Source organism: Poecile atricapillus, chromosome 14, assembly GCF_030490865.1.
Source record: "Poecile atricapillus isolate bPoeAtr1 chromosome 14, bPoeAtr1.hap1, whole genome shotgun sequence".
NCBI classification, from domain to species: domain Eukaryota; kingdom Metazoa; phylum Chordata; class Aves; order Passeriformes; family Paridae; genus Poecile; species Poecile atricapillus.
In genome coordinates this window covers 13,294,331-13,317,246 of record NC_081262.1, presented here as the reverse complement: position 1 = coordinate 13,317,246, position 22,916 = coordinate 13,294,331, and the positions used below count along the sequence as shown (strand labels likewise).

General features: G+C 41.9%; 1 protein-coding gene across 3 annotated transcripts in view; it reads right to left on the bottom strand.

Moving 5' to 3' along the window:
* SDK1 (sidekick cell adhesion molecule 1) overlaps positions 1-22,916 on the bottom strand; it is a 384,634-nt gene that overhangs the window by 134,020 nt on the left and 227,698 nt on the right. For all 3 annotated transcript variants that reach the window (XM_058850018.1, XM_058850019.1, XM_058850017.1), the window contains 7 exons: positions 20,293-20,404; positions 18,484-18,674; positions 9,929-10,012; positions 4,615-4,809; positions 3,334-3,450; positions 2,909-3,076; positions 817-919 (listed from right to left, as the gene is read on the bottom strand). In XM_058850018.1, coding sequence (XP_058706001.1) covers positions 817-919; positions 2,909-3,076; positions 3,334-3,450; positions 4,615-4,809; positions 9,929-10,012; positions 18,484-18,674; positions 20,293-20,404 — 970 coding nt within the window. The remainder of the gene's footprint in view (positions 1-816; positions 920-2,908; positions 3,077-3,333; positions 3,451-4,614; positions 4,810-9,928; positions 10,013-18,483; positions 18,675-20,292; positions 20,405-22,916) is intronic.

Genomic DNA, 22,916 nt, shown 5'->3' with positions numbered 1-22,916 from the left:
ACATTAACTCAGCAGTTAATGGTGTTGGCCCAGCTCTGCCAAGGCTCTGTAACATGGGACTGCCAAGATCAGAAACTTGTTGAAGGTTTGCTGGAGCCCACATATTAAAACCACACCTCCCAACACATCACAGAGCTGTGGAGAGCCCACAGACTCACAATTCCCCGCCTCTAACTGCAATTTTTATACCCATATTTCTCTTTCCAAAGTTCTTTCTGCAGTTCACCCTTCAAGCACTCTGCAAGCTCTTCCTTGCATTTTATTTAATTTGTGTTGCTTTCAGACTACATTAATTTTCATGGCAAATTTATTTTCAAGTTTCGAGCTTCCTCTAAATGCTGTAATTCAAATTTTAATAGTCCAGACAAATTCTGGTTTCCTTTACACGGTTAGAACAGACTATAAGCCCAAGTTATTGAGTTGTTTCCAAAAACATGGGCATCTCTGGTGTGGCTTTTATACACCCCAGAGTAAACACTTCTGAAATCCTATTCCTTCTCTTTGGCTTTTACTCTCATTAAGTACCAGCCTCTGACAAGTTGGTTTTATTGATAGTGTATTAACCTTGACAGTAAAATCATGGAAGGCTATATTGAAGTCATGAAGTGGAACATAGCTCATTGTAAATAATACATAAGGCTGAAATGGAAGATGGGATTTATATGATTAATGATACAGTGTACAACCTTATAATGCAGTAATCAGGGGTTTAGTGTGAAAATCTGGGGGTCCCAAAACTTTTCACCTAATGCTTTTCATACAGCTTATAAAATTAAGCTGGGATAAAGCACACAAATGAGAAGTGACACCACCAACCTGATTGAAATTCTGGGGTCGTGAGTGGCCTCGCAGCGCAGGGTGGCCGTGGTTCCTTTGATCACCGTGCTGTCCTCGGGAGGGCGGACAATGGAAGTGCGATCTGAAAGGAGCACAAGGCACAGCTCAGGTGAAAATGGAGCTTCATCCTCGGCTGTTCACTCAGAGAGCAGCCACAGAGCCTCTGTCACTCAAAGCGAGCGGGACACTGCTCTTGAAGGCTCCCCTCCCTCTGAAGTCATTGTGACACGGGTGCACTGTGGGATGCGGAGAGCCTCAGCAGCAGAGGGCACGAGTTGAGCCCAAAGGAGAATGGAAAAGCTCTCCAAACTCTTCCCTTGTGCAAGGACTTGTGCAAGTGTCTGTGGCAGCTCCCTAAAATCTTCACGAGAGTGTGGAAGCTAACACTGAGTCAGGAAATGAACCATGCTGTTTGGAGTGGCAAAAACACAAACAAGACCAAAGAAAATCTGTGCAAAGAAAAAAGCACTTGAAAAATACCGAGGAAGAGGTAAACTTCAACAGCACCCTACAACCTCATCAACTCCAGGAAACTGGAGGAGCTCCTGGAAGAGAAATCTTCCAGATAAGAAAGATATGTTGTTTACTCAAATGTTTCAGAACATCCTTACTCAAGCCCCTCCTGGAGGCTCAGAACATAATAATTGCTGTAACTACAGCAACCAGATCTGGTGTGAAAGATCCCCATTATGTGTCACACACGGGAGCAGCAGCAGAGAGCATCAGCTGAGGCAGGGAGACAACCAGGATGAGCATGGAAGATATGTGGATAATGTTAATAAGTCCCAAATCCCTACAGAGATAATCAGCATCTACTGTGATATCTCATACATGCACAAGATGGGACCATCAGCAAAATCAAAGGCTGACTCTAAACAGCATGGAATTTTTAGCATTACTCCTGATGTACCCATGTAAGACTTCTGGCTTTATAATGGTGCTGTTGCTACACAAACATTAGGTTATATTCACTTTTCTTCCCTCCATGCAGTATAATGAACAGGAATTATCTTTAATACCTGTAAGAACCATAGCTTTGAGAATTAATGGGATCTCCTTTACTTGATCCAAACACCTGGGTATCATTCAGTTTACACCATCCTGATCTCTCTACCAAGTCTGTGTTGTCAATAAGACATAAACATGATGGCCACATGACACAAATACATTACAGCTACTGACAGAAATGTTTTCAGGTATTCCCAAGTTGAAAAGGAAAAATATGGCTGATTTAGCTTGCAGAGCTTAGGGATTAATAAATGCCAAATATGCACTACACATCAGCAGCACAATCAGTGCTTCAAGTGCTGCAGAGGAGAAAAGGCCACAACATTTCTGTATTAATCCTCATCATCTTCATTATTTTCAGTTGCTCTTAGTCCCAGCTCATGGATCGTTATTTTGCACCTTGAGTAGCAAAAAACATGTTACACTTCAATTTAACTCACTTAGGAGTAACACAGGTGAACCTCTTGGATCAGACTCACTTCCCCAACAGAAGAAATAATAAATATAGAGATCAAGGGAATGAAAAGACCATTTTATAGGATGCCCTTTTCCACACCAGTCTGTACTGCGAGGGGTTAGCTGAAATCTGCTGCACTTTGATTTGGCTTCCAACAGCACCCAGAGCCACAAAAAATACAAAAGTGTGAGGAAAATCCTATCTGTTGTGACTGTGGGCACAGCCTCAGTACCAGCATGGACTGTTCTGTGCCGCCTGCAGACTCCTGGAGGCAGAAACCACCTGCAAATAGCCAAATCTACAAGTCAAAAACTCAGACTTGCAATGTGAGACGCCAAAGCAAAACCTGACTAAAACTGTAATTGTGATTGAAGCTCTATTTAAATACACTTCCTTTCACAAAATAGAGATTTATATGCATAATTCTCCAAACAAAAAGGGTATTTGTGATAGGCTTCCTAAAATAGACACATTATTCCTATTAAATCATACAAGTAACTCTATTAACGAGAAAAGCATAATTACTTATGAAAATTTCCTGAGCGTACAACAAAAACTGATTAATACTTGATTAAAGTTAGACTTTAAACAAAGCATTATCCTTACTCCACACTGTCAGCATCACAAAAGCATTCAGAGCTCCTTCAGAGTTGGCTGCACAGCAAGTGTAATTGCCAGCATCCTGCAGGAACACGGGCGTTATCTGGAGCCCTCCAGACTCGAGGAGAACGAAGCGAGGAATCTGCACCGAGCCACTGGCTAAGATCTGCTCTCCTGAAACACACGGGGGGAAGCAGCATGGTTAGTGTCAGGGATCAGGGATCAGGATCAGGGATCAGGATCAGGGACTGCAATTCCAGCTCTTCCAAAATGTTACCTCCTGCCCAGGCCACCGGCTCGTGATGGCCCCACAGCAAACCTGCTGCTCACGGGGCCAGGGGAAGGGGGAAAGAGCATCTACAGGATCTCAGTTCCAGGAATGCACAGGAAAAGCTGGATCACAGCTCTTCTACAAGCTAATAACTGGCTACCTTTCTTCCAGGAGATGGCAGGTCGTGGAGCCCCTGAAACTTCACAGGTCAGCACTGCAGTCATCCCCTCGGTGACTGTGGTGTCCTCTGGGGGCTGGATAAAGGCTGGCTTGATGTCTAGAATAAAAAATTCAAACAAACTCAATGCCTCATCTCTCAGAAAGATCCTTTAACTATTATCATGGACTACTTTACATCCACTTTTATAGAGCTGATCATGGAGAAGGACATGACAGTAAGACATGAAAATCTTTCAGCAGTGACTGTAACCTTTACTTATTCATCTCCCAGGAATTGCCTAATCCTGTTTATTACCTACACAGAAAATAAAAATCTATCAATGCTTGTACCTGTACAAGTGAGATGGGTTAAGGAAAAAGGAAGATAAAGCTCAAAATGAGTGTTTGGGGGGAACTTGAGAAATCTAGATAAACAAAACTATTTTCCTTCATCTTCATAACAGAGTTCTTTAAGATGAAAAGCAACTTGAGAAAGGCATTAACTTTGAAACTTAAATGTCAGCCAAAAGAATATAGAACCTGAGCCTTATCCAAGACATTTTCTAAGTTTCTTTCTCTCTTATTTTCCCCAAGTTGCATTTTAGCGCAGTTTTTTTCCTGCAGTTTCCTAGATCTATATTGAACTGGGGCTGATTTATTTTCTGTGGCCAGTAGGAATTCTGGTCAGTAAGTGCAAAGTGCTCTTGGGCTAAAAATCAGCTTCCTGAAGGGAAGTTTAATACTGCAGAAATGACTGTTAATAATCACTGTTAAAAGAGACTACTAGGATTTTTAATTCTTCCAGAAAGAAGCATGCACTTCATTAACAAAACCATTTCATCTGACTTTTTGGCCAAAAAAGACATTTAACTTGAACTTTCTTTTTTTTCCCTGACCAAATGTAGTTTCAGACAAAGGCAAATAAAATGATAGCATGCACAATCATGAAGCAGTGGCTCAAATTCAGAATGGAATTACATTAGAGTGGGAATACAAAGGAAAGATAAAAGTATTCACTAAAATCTCTTTTTGCCATTTGAAATAGGGGAGTTCACCTCAAGCCAAGCTCTCCTGATGTCATGGTGAGCTTTTCCACACAATTCAGCAGATTGTGCTGAGGCCACAGGGGCATTTTGGGGTTCCTTACAGCTGGGGCAGCTACCCTTGAGAAGAAATCAGGGTGGTGTGGGTTGAACTAAAGCAGCTGGGAGAAACGTGCTGGCTGCGGGGTCACCTACAGGGATGACACCTCCTGCACCCTGTGCCACCACTCCTCACTCACTGGTGACATCCAGGTAGGTGTAGGTGTGGATCTCCCCAGCCTGGTTGCTGGCGAAGCACTGGAAGATGCCGGCGTCCTGCGGCCGCAGCGCGTGGATGCGCAGCCCCCCGCTCAGCAGCACCTTGTACCGCGGGTTCTCCAGCCTGCTCAGGGGAACTGAGTCCTTGTACCACACCAGGGTGGGGATGGGAACACCTGGTCAAGCCAAAATAAATCACTGTTAGTCTTTGCAGAGAGTGTTTTAGGTCGTGTCCCTGTTTTTTCCGTCTTTCTACGTCAATTATTTGGATTTTTTCCAAGCTGCTTTAGATAAACGGAGGCTGCATCTCACATTATCAATGGTAAAAACACACTGCAGGACAAGAGGGAATAAAACCAGCAAATACGAAGGGGGAATGTTGAGAAAACATGTTATCAAATTACTTTCTTCACCCAATCATATTTCATGCTACTACAAAATAAGATTTGGAGCAATTTCATGTTGAAAGCCAGAATCATGCTCCTTAAACAGCAGCACTGTGGCAATACAAGCAGCCTGTAAGACGGTTCCATCCCAAATAAGATTCTTCTGTGCTTCTGTAGCTAAGATAGCTGAAATACAAAGGAAATGGCAAATTGCACATGAAAAATGAAGTGCTCACATGGCTGTACTTGAGTCCCAGTTTAGCAGCTTAGTTTGAGCCAATGTACAAACAACATATTGCTGACAATAGGCTAGCTTTAAATTATTATTACTTTTATTCAGTCTCAAGCTTCACCTACTGTTTGAAAAAAGCGAGCATAAAGAGAAATAAAATTCCTAGCCTAGATAAAACTTACAGTCCCATTTATTCCTGTTTTCTTTCATGTGCATGTTCCACAAACCCTGACACAGTTATTTCACACATATTTTTGTTGCTGTCATGTCCCCGTCAGCTGGAATGAAGTGGCTGTAAATTTATTATACACAAACAGTGTAGGCTTCTCTTTCCCTCAAGAGATGTCAGGGGCCTAGAACAGTCTCAGACAGCTGTTCCCATCCCACTGCTCGTATCGGACAATGTTTTATCTTTACATCCCAGAAATCCCAACCAGATCAAATGCTGGGGGCTCTGTGCAGAGATCAGAAGCTTGGAAGGTATTTTATTACGTGATTAGATAATCACTGAGTAATTAAGACTGAAAAGACCTCCAAGACCATCACCTTCCTGGGCACCTCCTTCCAATGTCTGATCACCTTTTCCGTGAAGAAATTTCTCCTGATGTCCAGCCTGACCCTCCCCTGGCACAGCTCAGCACCATTTCCTCTCATCCTGTCCGCTGCTCCCTGGGAGCAGAGCCCGACCCCCATCTCACTACATCCTCCTGTCTGGAAGTTGTGCAGAGCCAGCAGGTCCCCCCTGATCCTCCTTTTCTCCAGGCTGAGCCCCCCCAGCTCCCTCAGCTGCTCCTCACAGGATTTACACTCCAGACTCTTCCATTCCTTTCCCTGGACACGCTCCAGCCCCTCAATGTCCTTCCAGAACAGAGAGCCCAGAGCTGGGCACAACACTTGGGGTGTCTTTGAACACTTTTCACTTAAAACCTCAGACCTGCACAATCTCTTGTCATAAGGTAAGAGACAAAAAACTTAATTCATGGGTGAGTGAAATTTGCCCAAATAGAGAAGAAGTGTCACCGAAGCATGGAAGATGGGATGTCACTGATGAATTGAGCATCTGCAGACAATGAATTTCACTGCAATACTGGCAGTTGATATTCTGAGAGCTAAAGTGCCATGGGAAGATCTATATAATCATCATTATCATTTTAAAACTCCCAAAGTTAAATACTACCGTGTTATGCTTCCATTCACATCTTCTCTCAGTGTACTTATTCTCTTTATACAGACAAAAGCTGTATTAACTCTGGAAAGAATGTACAAACAATGTATGGAAACGACTGAAAAACAACATCCAATTGCTGTTGTTACTTTTATAAACACGTATCATTTACTTCAATCACCTCTGATGCTTCTGCTCTGCTGATAAAATAAAATGTACTCATAATGCAGATAATCATCTCAGGAAGAAACCCACTATGCAGAGTGCATTGTCTGATAGAGAATAGACGTGGTGTAGGAGCCTGCAATAGGCATAATTTAAATTTCATACAACAGCCCATATACAGAATTAACGTAAATTTCAATGTTCACAATTCTCGGTGAGAGTGTTATTCATCTCTTGAAAATCCTCCTGGGCAAATACAAATTATCACTGAGTAATGAAGAAACAGATGATGCAAAATGGAATAGTTCTCCTGATGCTGAGAAGCCTGGAAATGATTTCAAGTTTAAATAATAGCAACTCCATTTTCCCACACATTAGACTTGATAGGCACCAAGGAAATAATGAAATCCTGCATTCAGAACACTCAAACCTTTAACACTGGTGTCATTCCATAAATCCCATTCTACTAACAGTATTGGCAAACCTTCTAATCCTATAATCACTGTGAGATACACCTTCCTATCACCAACTCAGCTGACAAACTGAATATTACCATCTCTATTTCTCAACTTTTCAGTTATGGGTATCTTCCTCCACTCAAAGTTATGAGTCTGAATAATAGGATCTTATCTGAGCACTCTGATGCCTGTCAGCAGCATTCATTTGGGCTTTAGTGATCTTCCCAGAGAGATTTGTCTTCCAAGTTGTACACACGTTCTCTTCTAATTTTGCTACCTGTTTGGCTGTGAAAATGGTTAAAACCAGCTTAGCTTTTCTTCCTCTTCTACCCACCCCACAACCTTTCCTCTCTACACAGCCCCCCAAAGGAATTTTGCTTCTTTTATTCTCTAAAAGACTTCTGGTGAAAAAATTATGAAGAGAATACTTTAAAGACCTTTTACACTCTACCTTTCCAAGCAGCTTCAGCCTGACCCTGCTGCTTGAGAGGTGACAGTGGCCTAAAAGACTGGCAATAATAAATACAATAACCTTATTTCTCAGTTGTGTGCAGCACTACTCATTTTTCACAGACAAATTAATCTAGTGTCAGGGGTAGAAGGGAAGGCAGGAAACAGAGACTCTGGTTCTGGCTTTGCCACTTCTTCTGTAACCTTGGGCAAATAACTTATGGAACCTGAGGCTCAGCTCCTCCATCTGTGAAACAGCTGCTTGACTCTCTGCCAAATTTAACTTAAGAACCTCGATGAAAGACTCAGAATATTCACTGTGTCATCTTTGTTATTTATTTTTTACCACCTCCTCTAGATCCCAGCGAGCTACTGGGGAATCCCCAAAGCATCTCTTCCATCTACTTTCTAAACAGGTAGAACTGAAGTCCAATTAACTGCACTCCCCAGACACCAGCACCACTGCCTGCAGCTCTAAACTTTCCACAAGCAAATAAGAAAGAGCATTTAAAGGAAACCCATTGAACATTCAGGCAGCATCAGCCAGTGCTGGAAGATAAACAGCAGAGCCTGGTTCCTGTGGCCTGATACCCTGAAAGTCCATTACAGGGAGCAGGGAGCTGGTCGCTGCAAGTTGCAATTTTATTTACAGTTAATCTCTGCTTATACTGTGAAATTAATCTGTCTCTCACACATCCATAGTGCACGAAGTCTTGGCAAATGGGCTTTGTGCACAGAAGCTGATGGGGCTGGGGGAAATGCAATCAGTCTTCCATTTGTAGCAAAGGTAGAGGGCAGCTCTGCAGTTTCCCCAATGCTTTGTTCTCCCTGCTCAGAGCAGGGAGGCAGCAATCTTCATTTACCCTCTTTTCAAGTGCTGGTCCTTGCCAAATTTGTGTAATAATGGATCAAAATTCCTCTATGCTTAATTCTAGTAGCTGCCCCTTTTATGTGTTATAGATACTCAACAAAACAATCCAGAAGGAAACAGGCTTTCATGCTCCTGCACCACATCAGTAAATCAGATGTGCATTACAGGAGTTGAACAGAAATCATTAATTTTGTTTAATAAGAGGTTCCATATCTCCACTGAGGATGGTGATGAGTGCCCCATTAACCCCCTTGGGAACTAAACTGCTCAAAGGAAGAGTGAGAGGAGATGGAAGAGTTGAAGTCAACCTCAGGTCTCCCTGATTCCTCCAGGTTTTGGGTTGGGTTGTCTTAGTATATATTTTTTTAAACCATGAAAAAAATTTGTGGCAGCAGGTGGATTCCCGGGGAGCTCCACTGACAGCAGGTTCTGCTGTGTTTAATTAGAAATCTATTAATGAACAAGAGGACATTGTCTTTTATCATCTGATAGCCTCATTTCCATAAGAGCTTTTTGCAAGAGACATCATCATAGGCTTCTGAAATTCCAAATCAGCCAGAGCACCCTTAACACACACACCTGCTTATCACACAGTTCACAAAAATTCCATCTAGAAAAGCAGAGCTGACTCTTTCCTACATAAAAGATGGGGAAAAATGCTTAAATCATAGTGGCAATAACAGAATCACGCAGTAAAAATGTCTTTATTGGCTCTGATTTGGAGGAAGACACCACACAAATAAGCTGTTAGTTAGGTCTGGGTGCTTTTTTAATCAAGGATGTGATCTTTTTCCCTCAGGACCTCATGGTATTTTATGTGTGTTGCTTCTTACACTCAGCACCAGGGAAAGTAAGACAGCAAAATGTTCAGTCCCTTGCCAGAGTCACGTAGAAATTTGGTGACTTTGAGAAACGTGCTGTTAGCACATGATGTCCTACCTTCCCAGAGTGCTGAAGTAGGTGGGGATTGCATTTCTGTGGAACTCAACTTGAAAAATGATTTTAGTCAAGTGGAATTCTAGATATTTGAAGCCTTTTGTATTGATAAACCACCTACTAATTAAAAACTGCCTGTAATAGTCCTCCTGCAGATTTCATAACTATATGCAGATGTCAGAGTTACTGACATTTCTATTCACTATAAAAGTTCCTCAAGTTTTAGAAGTTTTAGAAGAAAAGGGAAAATAAGGACTGTTTGCATTGCAAATGATGGGTTCCATAACCACGCTCTCCTCTCAGCCCATTTTCTGGCTCAAGATATTTAAATCTCTTCTCCAGTGACAACTCTGAATCACAGGCAGGATCCCAGAGCGACAGGAGCAGAACTTGTGCCCCCCCAGAAAAACATCAACGTGCCAGCATTATTCCAAATTAAACTAAATTACAAAAATGACCCAATGCTCCAAGGGGCAAGGCCAACCTTCTTCCTTGTACAGACCTGTGATAACCAGCAACAAAACAGACTTCTAAACATTAAAGCTTACAAAGATTGTTTATAGAAGATGATTTCTTCCAAACTGGACAGACACATGCCATCAATCCAGGCTGGAACATTTTTGTGCACTCACCCATGGCCTGGCACAGGATGTCCACGTCCTTCTCCACCTCAGCCAAAATCACGTTCTGGGGTTCAGCCGTAAAATACGGAGGTTCTTGGGGAAAGCAAACTAAAGTCAACAAGCAAAGCCACAGCAAAGGGAAAAACAGGTGCTCATCAAAAAAATATTCATCATAGAATCTCTCCACAGCTGGTTTACAGGGGGTTACAAACAGATTCATTTGTCCAAGTTTGTCTCTATTTGGAGGCAGGGGTTGTTTTTGGTAGTAAAAGCATCATTTAAAAAGAAACCTGAAAATTTTTGCTATGCTGAGTATGAATTCCAGAGTCGAGGCAATGGAAGGTAAAGATTTAGAGGTTGGCACTGCAAATTAATACTCAGAGCAGGGGCTACTTTTCATTTTATAGGACTGAATTATGGAACATGTTAATTTTTTGCTTAGAAAGGCCCTCCCAGAGGTTTATAAAGGTTTATATTTACAATGCAGCATTTTATAGGATAGTTTGTTTCAGTATCTAGACTGCATTTCACTTCAGCAAGGCATGAAGCATGTCAAATAAAATGCCATAGCATGTCACAGAGTCGACATCAGAGGACAAGTGCAGCATAATTAAAAGAAATTCCTCTCAACTGTTTTATTTCGTGAAGGCAAACAGATTTAATGCTTTAATTGAAGTCATAGTAATAATCATAAAAATCCCCACTTTATCATTAGGGCTAAAGAAAAGATATTAGATGTTTAATTAAACAAAGACCAGACTGCAGAAATTGCAGGGTATGCTGGCATGTAACTCTTTCTTCTATGCAGCATAAAATTGAAGAGCATCATGTCAAAGTCCCAGAGGCACTAAGGTTGCAGTTATTATCATGGTAAATAAAGACTGTCATAGTTTGTTCAATGCCATTATCATCTGAGTACTGTTTTTAGAAGGATTTTACTTGATTATAAACACAGTTCTCTTGTAGCATAACCAAACTCACTGGTAAGTTTTAGAAAATACAGAAAAGGCAATGTAAGTAGCTTGAGAAACCAAGTTATTTGTATTTCCATTTTAAGGAATTGAGTATGTTTTAAAATACGTAGGAAGCTGCAAGATCCAAGGTCATCTGAGCTGACCTGCCCTCAAATCTTTTCACCAAACATGACTGGAAAAAAGGACTTGTGGTTGTATTATTGCTAGGACATCAACATTTCAGTATATAAAGTCAAAATCATATAAATTTATCCTGCAAAATCTTGTTGTTACCTGCAGCACAGCAAGTGTGGCTGTCATCTCACAGGGGTGACATCAGGAGGCTCCAGGTTAGAACAGAACCTCCCCTTTCCCAGCAGTTCTTCCCTCTGACTACAATAAAATACTTGCTTGGGTGTACAGAACTGGGGTCTCTTTTGAGCACCAATGGATATTACAATTCTGTATTCATTCCAAATAAAGCCAATCGATATTAGTCTTCAGCACGCTGTGCAGGGGAGGAGGGGAGGTTGCAAACAGCCTGGAATAGTTGTTTACCCAGCAAAACCAATAAAAACAAGCTACCTGATTTATTATATTCTAATAATATACATGTGTTAACATTATTGATCCTCACTGCCTAAATATAAAGCTATTAATAAACATGCATAATAAGCTGTGATTTATTGCATATGATCTCATGCGTTAATCTCCACAACAAATTGAAAAGCTGAACATTTAATTGAAATTCACTGATGGCACACACTTTGACATGTTTGATCAGCTAAGTTGCTGAGTCCTCTGCAATTCATCTAAGTCCATGTTTTCGAGCACTCTCCTTCCTCTCACGCCATCCTCCAAGCCCTGCCTGGTGTTTTCCTTGTGCTCCATTTCCCTGGATGTTAACTTTTGAGTTTCCAAACTTTCAGCCCAGTGTCCTTACCTATTTGTCCTGTCTGTGGCCACACAGGTTAAGTGTCCACACGTCTATCTCTCAAAATGAAATTTGAATCTTTCATTCTATGGCAATTTGATGTAATTGTGGGGTGAGGACAAAGCAGCACTGGGCCAGGAAAGCATCCACATATTCACAATCCAAACATTCTCTTCTAAGCCCTGGCATCTTCTGTGAATGTCTCTCCAGTTACTGAAGTTTATCTTTTGCTTGGGGAAGTCCTGACTTCACCTTTACTTTTATAAAGGATTCTGCCCTTAACCTGCCAATCTCTAAACTTGGCAACCTTCACCCACCAGCTCTCAAACTTTCTCCTGGATCAGCAACATACTCACACACCAGCGATAAATCTGCAGATTTATCTTCACCCTGGGCCTGCAGTCCAGCTGCAAAGCACTTAAAGTGACCTCAAAGATGCTGGTGGTTCCATGACCTCTGTTTACGTGCACAGCTCCTGCAGTTACAGCTGGCATATTTACACAGTTCTCTCTCCCAGTGTCACTCCCAAAATCCTGAACTGCAACCCGCGCTCCTTCCTTGAAATCCCACACAGGCTGTTTGTCACCCTCAAAGAAACTTGTGACATTAAGAGATGCTATGGGGAGCAGGTATCAAGCGATGAATTATGTGACAAAGAACCTGAAGTCAGTGACAACTGTCGCTTAGCAAACTGGATGTGGTGTTATAAAAAGAAGACTCACATCAGTTTTTCTGAAAGAAGCAGGGAGAAACAGAAGCAGACAAGACAGAGAAAGAGCAGGAGCAGCAGAAAGATGCAATCTAAAGGCCACAGGCAGATCCCAGAAGACTTTTGGTGCCAACAGATTTGATTTCTAGTCTTGAAGCCCAGGCTCACCTTTTCCCCCAGACTAAAGCCTGCTGAACTCTGTTCACAGTAGCTGCAAGTGCTGCCAAATGCTACACCTGACACAGAGACAACAGCTGCCCACAGACGAGTCAGACTCTGCTCTTGAAAGATAAACACAGATATAAACCTTCCACAACCTTCCAGAAGCAACTCTGCCATTTATGGCCTGCACTGACTAAAGATTGAGACAAGCCTGGGTGGGATGACAAGGCTGATTGATGAGGGATTTCTGCAAGATCCAAAATAGCACATGGACAACAGCACCGTGGTCAAGTCTAAGAGATGTGGAGAATTAGCCTTGCTGGTGCAAGGAATGAGGGAATTCCAGCAATATTGGTGTAGGGATACCCTAAGGGGTTTTGAGGCAAACAAGACTGATTTTACACAGAACCTCAGAATGGCTGGGGTTGGAAGTGACCCCTGGAGATCATCCAGACCAATCTCCCTGCTCAAGCTGGTTCATCCAGGGCAGGCTGCAGGTGTGTTTTTACCATCTCCAGAGAATGACCCTCCACAAGCTCTCTGGGAAGCCTCTTCCAGTGCTCTGGCACCCTCCAAGTGAAGAATTTTGAGTTTTCCATGCAACTGTGCAGCTTTTCCACACCCACGTGCCATTCACCAGCAGCATGGATGCTCTAAAGGTGCTGTGGCATCAACAGAACTCAGGCTGTGGAGGAAACAGCTCCAGTTACAGGTGTTGGGCAGCTGAAACCTCAGCTCCTCGCTTTTCAGAGGCGTCAGATGTATCATCTTCATGTCAGGTTTTGTGCCCAAGGGCCTGAATGCCCAGCATTAACTGCAAGGGAGAAATTCAGAGTATCTGAATTTGGCTTGTACAGCACCTGGTGAATGACTGTCAGAAAGAGGCCATAAAAATGCAGCACTATTTATAGGGGTCAGATGGCATTCTGAGGGGGCATTCTGGCTGTCTGTATATATGACTCCACTGCATATTTATAAGGCTTGGTTTGAATCACACAGTATGAATTTAACATTTATTGTTGTAGGCAATAATCATGTGTTGAAATTTAATATGTGTGGTGAAATTATAACGTCTTCCAAAGAATATAACATGCCAGACACAAGTCCCCACACACAGCAATTATTAGGAATGACAGTAATTTGCGGGTATCAGGTCAAACATTTGAATTTTTTGGAAATTAGAGAATTACAATAGTTAGAATAGGAAAGGACCCATTACTCTGACTTCACCCTGCTGGCACTGTGGCGTGTGGCAATGAGAGGGGTCACAGCCCACATTAGGCTGAAAGAAACAGATACTGCATTGTTCAGATATTGTATTGGTGTTTGACTGATCTTCACTAAAATGTCAAGTACAGGCAAGGGGGGAAAAGAGTATTTGAATATAAATGTGTGCTTTTAATAGTTGTTGAGGGTTTTGGGGGTTTTTTTGCACTCCAGCCATCGCTGGAAAGATGTCTCTCAGAAAAGCCCTTGGGAGCCTGAAAAATTTGATCCTGTTCTAACTTCCCCTGTGCAGAGTTACATGGTCACTGATTTTAACATTCAAAAGATAGCAGTCAGCATCCATTACATACCCTTCAAGCTGCACTGGAGATGTGTGACCTAATCCTAGATACACACATGAAAGTCAGAAAGAACAGAGAAAGCCCCAGGGGCTCCTCCAAAGCTGAAATTCCTGCATCTCTCAGAAACTCAGGGCTGCATATTTAAGAGGAAAATTGAGCCTTCATCATGGAAGCCTTCCTCCAGCATTACCATAAACTAATTTACTTGGTGAATATCTTCTAAAGGAAGAGGAACTGGAAGCTTGACAGCTCCTTGTAGGTACAAAGTCTGTAACTCCAGACAGGAGATCAGACTGGCCATGCTGGGAGAGAAGCCCCATTGTGGATGCAGGTACAGCAGGCTCCTTGGAGCAGGAAGTTTCTTTGCATGAATATCAGGTTAAAACAGAGAGAGATGAAAAGATCTGTGTGGTTTCTTGCTACCCCTACTGCGAGCTGCAGTCTGTGTGTTCTGAAATAACAGCCTGGGGAACACATGTCCTGTCTGCAGGGCTGAAAGGAGGAAGAACTTGTTGGGAATATCAGAGACACAGCTGCGCTGCCCAGAAGTCCCACTACTCTCCTGTGGGATAGGTGCTGTAGTATTTGGGCCCAAGGCAGAATGTCTGTGTCCATCTCAGAACCTCTGAGGCTTGACAAATCAAAAGCTGCCAATGTTTCTTTTCTTTGAGCTCAAACTGTGCTTAGGTGAGTCTGAAGACATTTTGTATTGTAGTTTCCCTGAAAACATATTATTTTCTTACACAGTAGATGAACACAGTCCATCAGGATCTTCTCTTAAGGGCCACACATGAAAAATTCTCTCCACTGCTTTCAAAGAAAGCATCTGTAGAGTTTCAAAGTGTCTAAGCTGGAGCCACAAGAGCTGCTGTTTCCAGAGGTCTGAGCACGAGGCACTGAGGTGCTCGTAGCTACAGAGGGAAATAACTTCTGCTCTGGCAGTTCTGCACACACAATGCAAACTTCTGAGCAGCAGAAATGCACAAAGGAGACCCTTCAGCATCTGGACACTCCTGGAGAACAGGGAGGGAGAAACAGCCCCCCAGTCCGTGTCACAGCCCAGCCAGGTGGGGTTCAGGCCAGCCCTGGAACTTTTCTGATGCCTTCCTGAATCCTGTGGTCCCACAGAGCTGAATTCTCCCAAGATGAGAGTAACATGTCTTTTATCTAGATCTCTGGGTACAAAAACTCCCCAAAAGAAGGGAAAGTCCCTTCTCTGACTCTGTTTTATTAATTCGTATTCTTTTTGGACCAACAATGCTTCAACACTCAGTTCTGTACAACCACTCACCATGCCAGGCCCTTCTTTCTAATTGCTTTTCTCATTTTGTTCAGGCTCTACCTTCTGATACATTTAATTTAAAGAGCAGTTTGGATTTCATACAGTGGAAGAGTTTGGTTCCCCATTTTCTTAAGCTCCTAAAATTCATAATTTCCCGTAGAACAGTCACTTAAGAAATGACTGTTGCCATTTGTCACCAAAACTTGCAGAACTGGAGCGAAATAATTTAAGATTATCTCAGCTTTCAAATTGGTTTGTTCATGGGAAGACTCTTTAAATTACTTAATCTTCAAACTGTTAGTGATAAAACAAATGTGCTCTTATCTAATCTGCAACAAATCTTTCCCAAACTGTTTCTCTGCCAAGCGAGGAACATGATACCCTTTAAAAATTTATCACAACTGCAGCTAATAAAACCAAGGTTTGGAACCACCTCAGTTTATCTTTTCTGGAACAATATGAAGATGTCAGGGAGCTCTTTGCCACATTCAGAAGAAAAGTGCAGCAGCACACAACTAGAGGATTTTCTTCTTGTTTATGCTGTACTACTCTAATACATTGGAGAGTCAGGTTTTTTGAATGTTATTGTGATTTTAATATACAGGCTGAGATATATTCTCAGAAACATCCAGAAAAACTTCTGAGATAGTACTCAGAATAGTACAGATCACAAATAATAATTTGTTGAGTAGATGCCTTTGTGCTAAGTTTCACTGCCTTCTAATAGAGCTCTGGTCACCATCTGAGCCAGACTCAAATTGTGAGACTTAGCTGGGAAAGCCAAGGACTGATATATGTGGAAAAAAGCTTTGATTAGCTCAGTGCTTGTGAAATCTTTGATGCATCTTTTTATTGCTACCCCTGTTCTACCTGTTAATAGCAAAATATTTTTCTCTATTGATCCACAGAAGCTCTCACAGCCATGCTATTGAGGGGCTGCATTTGATTTCTCCCATTCTGCAAACAAACCTCTTCTTTTAAGCCAATTTCCTTTTTCTCTGTTAGTCGAGACCCCTCATTAAGTCCACGCTGTGTTATTCTCCCAAGAAGTACAGCTCATTATCAGCTCCCAATCTACACATCCACACTACAAATATTTTATGCATGCAAATGGACAAGCATTCCTGATTCTCTCTAAGTACTGCCCCCATGGACTAGGAGAGATACACTGCAGAAAGCCTTAGGTTTGAATCTTGTCTGCACTTTCCTCTAGAACCTGTCCCTTGACTAATTAAATGACAGCCAGATCCATCCAAGAATTCTAAAGCCGAATATAAGTTATGCATTAACTACCAATCCTTTGATTTGGCTCCCTGTTTAGAATTAGAGATCCATCTTGCAAGCTCAAGAAACTCATAAATAAAGAAATCTATCAGGCTTTGCTGACACGTTGAGTAAACACCTGCATCTGAAGTGTCGTGTTCCATCAGAAGGAAATAAAAGTAATTGGTAACCAATTTGTTTCTGCTTTCTTTCATCTGCTTGTTCTTATCTACAGACCTTTTCATAACTTCATTCCCTGACAGCCTCCTAAAACTGGATAGGAAATAAATAAAACATTTAAAAATAAGAGAGTAGGTAAGCTACTAAAGCGCTGCTAGTTTAATATGATTCCCCAGTGATTATTTCTCAGTTTTATTGTAACTGTATTTAAGAATATTTTACATTATTCTTATACATTATTATTAAGCAGCAAGAGGCTGCTTTAAGTATTGCATTAGGCTGGATCTGACATCACAGCAACAAAGGCAAACCAGATTCAATAAAAAACTTATGAATAGGGAAGAGTTTAAACAAAACCTATAAATAAATGAAATCCATCTCTGCTCCTTAAAGGGAAGGTAATAACTCCATGAGACAGAGGGCAAGGAAAAAGACTGGAACCAAACTTTGTCCAGCAGGTAATAAATATAACAGACACACAGTGCTCTGAATGAATCTGGAATGGAGCTCTGCAGAAGGAAGAGCTGCTTTCTCATATAACAGCAGCTACTACAAATTGCTTTAGCAGCATACAGATCATACAGCACTCTTTAAAATTGTATTTTCAGAAGGCTCAAAGATGCAAAGAATCGTGGGCTGCATTCGCTCTGCAAAGCTCCAGGAGTGCACGTGCCTGAACCCTGAGCAGCACCGAGACTGGTGGCACTGCCAGGGCTACAACCTCACTCCCACAGATAAAAGCTTGACTTTACACAATCATCTCTGGCTGGGCACACCTCTGTGTCCCTAGTTTAATCCACCTCTTTAGTCCAAAAGTCCTAAATCCCTGTGTAATGTGCAGAATTTCATCAGACATGCCAGGAACCACCATTTCCAAATTCCAACTTCCTCCCTACAGCAACACTCAGAGAGGAGGTGGTGGTGGAAACAGGCAGGGAAAGAGCAGCAATGTCCTTTTTAGAAGTATTAATTCCAAAGTTTCCTTGGGAGCTGAAGGTGCAGCAAACAGAGCTGCTTCCATGGCATTTCCCTGCCTGTCCTGTTGCCTCAGCAATGCTCTGTGCCTGCAGAACGCCCTTGGCCCCTGACTGGCACACAAAGCACAGGAGTGTTCCTAAAAGCCTTCTTTCAAAAACACAGCACTTGACATATAAAACTGGACGTAAGCAAGCCAGGAGTTAATCAGGATTTAATGCACCTAAAAGCCAAGATAGGGAGGCTGCCTATTAAGGATTTTACTGCTGTATTTCTCAAAATTCCCATTAAATGTATAGTTTCACAGGGGATTTACAATCACAGCAGTGTTTAAAAAAATCTATTTGATGAATTTATATTAGCAGGGAAGAACGGCTGAATTAATTTGGAAGATAACCCTCCTTCACCTCCTTTGTTCTGTTCTCTGAAGAAAGGTTCAAATGTAAGGTCAATGAAATATTAAGATATCAATTTTATTTCCTATTATACCTCAGCCCAGAGCCTTTTTTACTAAAAAACACATTGCCTTGAGAATTACCCAGTATAGAAAGGAAAGCTTTCGCTCTTGCTGGCTCCTCTGTGCTCTCTCTGAGTTTGGCTTCACAGAAGTACATCCCCACATCAGCAGAGGTCGGGTTGGTGATAGTGAGGCGTCTCCCAAAGCTGCTGATGCCACTGGTGATCTTGATTCCATTTCTCTTCCAGGTCACGCTCAGCCTCTCAAGAGGTCTGCCAAAAAAATACAGCAATAAAATCATAAAACATATATATAGTACAGAATAATCTCTGTGTGCATATATATATTTATACACATGAGGAATATAATATTACAGATTATAAAATTTCTTTAAGTCTTCCTCTATCCCCAAAACACACTGTTAGAAAGTAAATGCATGTATAACTTCTACACATCAAGGACTGCAGACTACTCAAGTGGCATTATGCAAGTACAGCTAATTGATACAGCAATAGAACTTAAGTGCTAATAATTTGATTTCTCCAAGCAAAAGGAGTAAATACTGCTATGGGAATCAGCTGCACGGGAAGTGCTTTCATTACAACTCAATTACCAAAACAATATTAATCATATCAAGAACATCTCTGCCCTCAGAGGGGAAAGTAAATCAGTTGGTCTTATCACCCAAGGACTTCAACTATTCACTTCCACTGAAATTTGAAGCCATTCAAGGCCAACTAGACAGAAACACAGGAGGAATGCTATGAATTCTGTATTACAGTGCATTATGAACAGTTAAGCAATAATCACTGCAAAATGAGCGTGCCTGAAAAAATTACTTGATAGGAGATTCTCACTAAATTTATTTATTAGGAAGCATCAACTGTTCAACAGTATCACCTCTGCTGTTCATAGGCAATAGCTGAAATATTATCAACCCTCACCATAATTTTTTTCCCTATGATAATGTCTGCTGCTTGAACAGGAAAAGGAAAGGAAACTTCCTTTCCTTTCCATGTGAGGACAAAGTGGGAAAACACCCCTGCCTGTGCCCTCATTTGTCCAGAAAAATCAATAAGTTTAATTCAGTAATGTTGGACAAACAAGATCACTCATAATGTTGCTCTGAAGAGCGAGCGTCCTGCTTCAATCTCCAAATTAACAACAATAAAAAAATGAAAACAACATCCTGTGTCCTTCTCTGGGAAGGGCAGAGTCCCAGTGAGAGCTGTGGAGGTGTTCCCATATGTCTTAGTTTAGGGCAAATTATGGAGGAAAACTCCAAATGGGGATTATCCCAGGGAAATGCCCCCTCCCCACCAACTGGTCCGGGAAAGGAAAAAAAATTCCTTGGAGAGAAGTGGAAAAAGCTGTTTATTTAACAGAAAATTGAATAATATTAAATAATAAAACTTCTTGCTGTTGGATGGGATGGCAAGTCTAGGAAGAAAAGTCCTTTTCATGTGGTGTAGCTCGGCTCGCTCAGGTTCTTATCAGTCCCTCCAGCGCTGGAAAGTGCCGAGGCCCAGGCCCCGGTGGGCCACAGGCCTGAGCTCCCGGGGTTTGGCTGGGTGTTCAGTCCAGAGCAGGCTTGCACAGATCCAAGAAAAAGGAAAAAAAACAAAGGTCTAGGGAACTCCTCTGCCTCAGCTAGCTAAAACTAACTAAAAACCAGAGAGAAGCTCTGTCCCGCTGTCTGTCTGTGCTGCAGACACCACAGTCCAGGAGCGAGATGTGTGGGAGTGATGTTTTTCTTTAACACAAACTGCGCACTTCTTGTTCCCTTTCTCTTGCTCTCAGAGCCAGTCTTAAAGGTGCAGAACTTAATATATAACATAAACCAGACGATTGGGGATACCAGTATCATAAAGTCACCCCAGGACACCATACCTGGCGTTGGCCACGCACTCCAGGGTGGCCTCGCTGCTCCCCGACACCACGCTGGTGTTGTGCGGGCGGATGACCATGGCCGGAGCCGCGCTGTCCGAGGGGCTGGTGGCACCTGCAGGGACACAGACACACCTGCTGAGAGCCCAGTGACAGCCAGGGCTGTGACAGCGAGGATGGCACGTGCCAGGCACCGCTGCAAACGCCACCCTTCAGCCTCAGCGCAGCTTCGCGCATCCCGCGGGGCCGTTCCCTGCGCTATTCCAACAAACCCATCCCTAAAACCCCACGGCTCCCAAGAACCCGCCCCTGCCCTCCATCCGGGAATATTCTCAAAGACAGAGCAAATAAATTAAGCATCCTAAAGGTTTTCTATTGTTGAGCACTTTTATTTTTATCAAACACTTGCTGACTTATATTTTTAAGACCTTTTCATGTTTTGTTTAATCTTACCCCTTCCACGCCATTTCAAAAGAGTCTGCCAATACTCATGTTAGTTCTTTAAAAAGATTTTACACACTGGGGAACAAATATAAAATTAACAAAGCAGCATATCACAGCAACTTCAATCCCCTTTTCTTATCAGAAAAGTAAATAACCCAAATCTGTTACTCTTTTGTGAGGCTTCATACTGTAAATAATTTAGCTTATGCAACAGTCAGCAGACACTTAAAAAATGGTAAAAAAGCAGCTTGTAAATTTTCTCTGTATGCATTTACTAAGTGAATTAAAATACCCATGTATTCATAGGTACTTTGCTTCAAGCAACTCATTTGGGAAAGAAAAATTAGCTATTTTTTAGCTTGAATAACAGAGTAATAAAATTTTCAAAGATATGGAAACCAATAAACAAATTACAGAGAAAAGTAATGAAAATAAAACCCAACTGATGGAAAAGCAAGCCAGTTCATCAAATGTTTTCTGCACAGGAAGCTAGTCCATGCCCATTAAGCAGTGTGGGAACTGGGAAATACAAGATACAGACCCTAAAATTTAAGGTAATTCCCTAAAGAACAGAAAATGGTCAGAAGATTCTTTGCTTAGATGATACCCAGCACACCAGAAGCCATTTGACATTGAATTTCATTTGTTGGATAGCCAAAGGCTTTGGTCATGAGGCTCAGAAAGTTCCCAAGGCTAGCAGATTTCTCAATGGCAAATTTTTACTTTTGGATGTTTTTCTAATTGGCAGCAGTCAGTGTAGTATAGAATGGAAGTGTGGAACATCATTTTAAAATTTAAAGAATACCACTCACACTTCTGAATAAATTCAAGCATTCAAGAATAGTACTTAGAGCAGATATTTATTTCTTTCCCTAAATACGCTCTGTCAACCTGACACACAGCATCTCAAAACACAAGCTGTTGATAAGTTTTACACCTCCTCGTCAACATTCCTGGAAATTTGATACCATCAGGTAAGAAAATCTATTTTCCAAGATTTCCATGCTGGTCTTACAGGTATTCATGGCAGAAATTTTGCAGATAGTAATTAAAATAAAAAACCAAAACCAAATAAACAACAACAACAAAAAAACCCCAGAGAAAACAAGAGCTGATCAGATTAGAAGCTCATTACTGATGAGAAGAAAAAACCTCAGCATCACTGCTGCCCACCACTTCTGCCCAAGATGAAGGTTTACAACAGTGAATGCTAAAAGATCAACAAACCAGTGACTAATTTGGCAGTAATCATTTCTTATCTCCATCTGGAAGAGACAAAAACCACTTGTTTGAGTTATCAGCTCCCCACTAAAACCAGACAAGGAGGAGAAGTCGGCTTTGTTGTCACTCCCATCACCGCACACGAGTGGCCCTGTGTGCACCCAGCAGATAAGGAAGGAAATAAAAGTGCACATTCCCCATCCTGCAACCAGGAAAAGGCAGATTTCTTAGTGACTGCAACAAAAATCTAAGCAAAACACGTGTTTCTTGTTATTTTGTACCATTCCTGAAACAAACTTTTTAAAAGCAGGCTTGTGCTAAGGGCTGTGAGTGAACTGATCCTGGTGTGAGACAGAGGGCTCATCAAAATGGTGAGACCTTGGGTTCCCAGGAACACACCTACAAAGAAAGGTCAGCTGTAGACATAACAAGCACATGCAGAAAACCAACAAATTTTTCAAGTATTACCTAAACAGTATGGGGGCAGCACAAATATTCTTATTTTATATTCAAAGATGGCTCAAGTTTCCTTTTGCAGCACTAAGAAAACCCTTCCCATAACTCACTCTGGCCCCAGTCTTGCCAAATCAAGCTCCACAGGGACATTGCCAGGGCTCCCTTTGCAGAGGGCAGTTTGCAGCTTTGTTTTATGGCTAATTCAAACACCAAAGAAGGATCTTAGTTTTACTTTAGAGTAAAAATCTCCATAGGGCTGTAACTTGCAATCTGTGCCTTTCAGAACTTCACCCTTTTGTAAGAAATCCACAGGTTGGAGTATCAGAGTAGCCAAGATCCTAATGGAGATAAGCAACATTGGGATTTTGTTTGGATGATGGGATGTGGCAGATCAGTTTTCCATCATGCTGGGGAAGGCAGAGAGTTATTGCAAACAATCAGATAATGAACAACTACCCAGACTTCTCAAGTTCCTCATCCTGCCTGTCAATAAAGCCACTCCATCC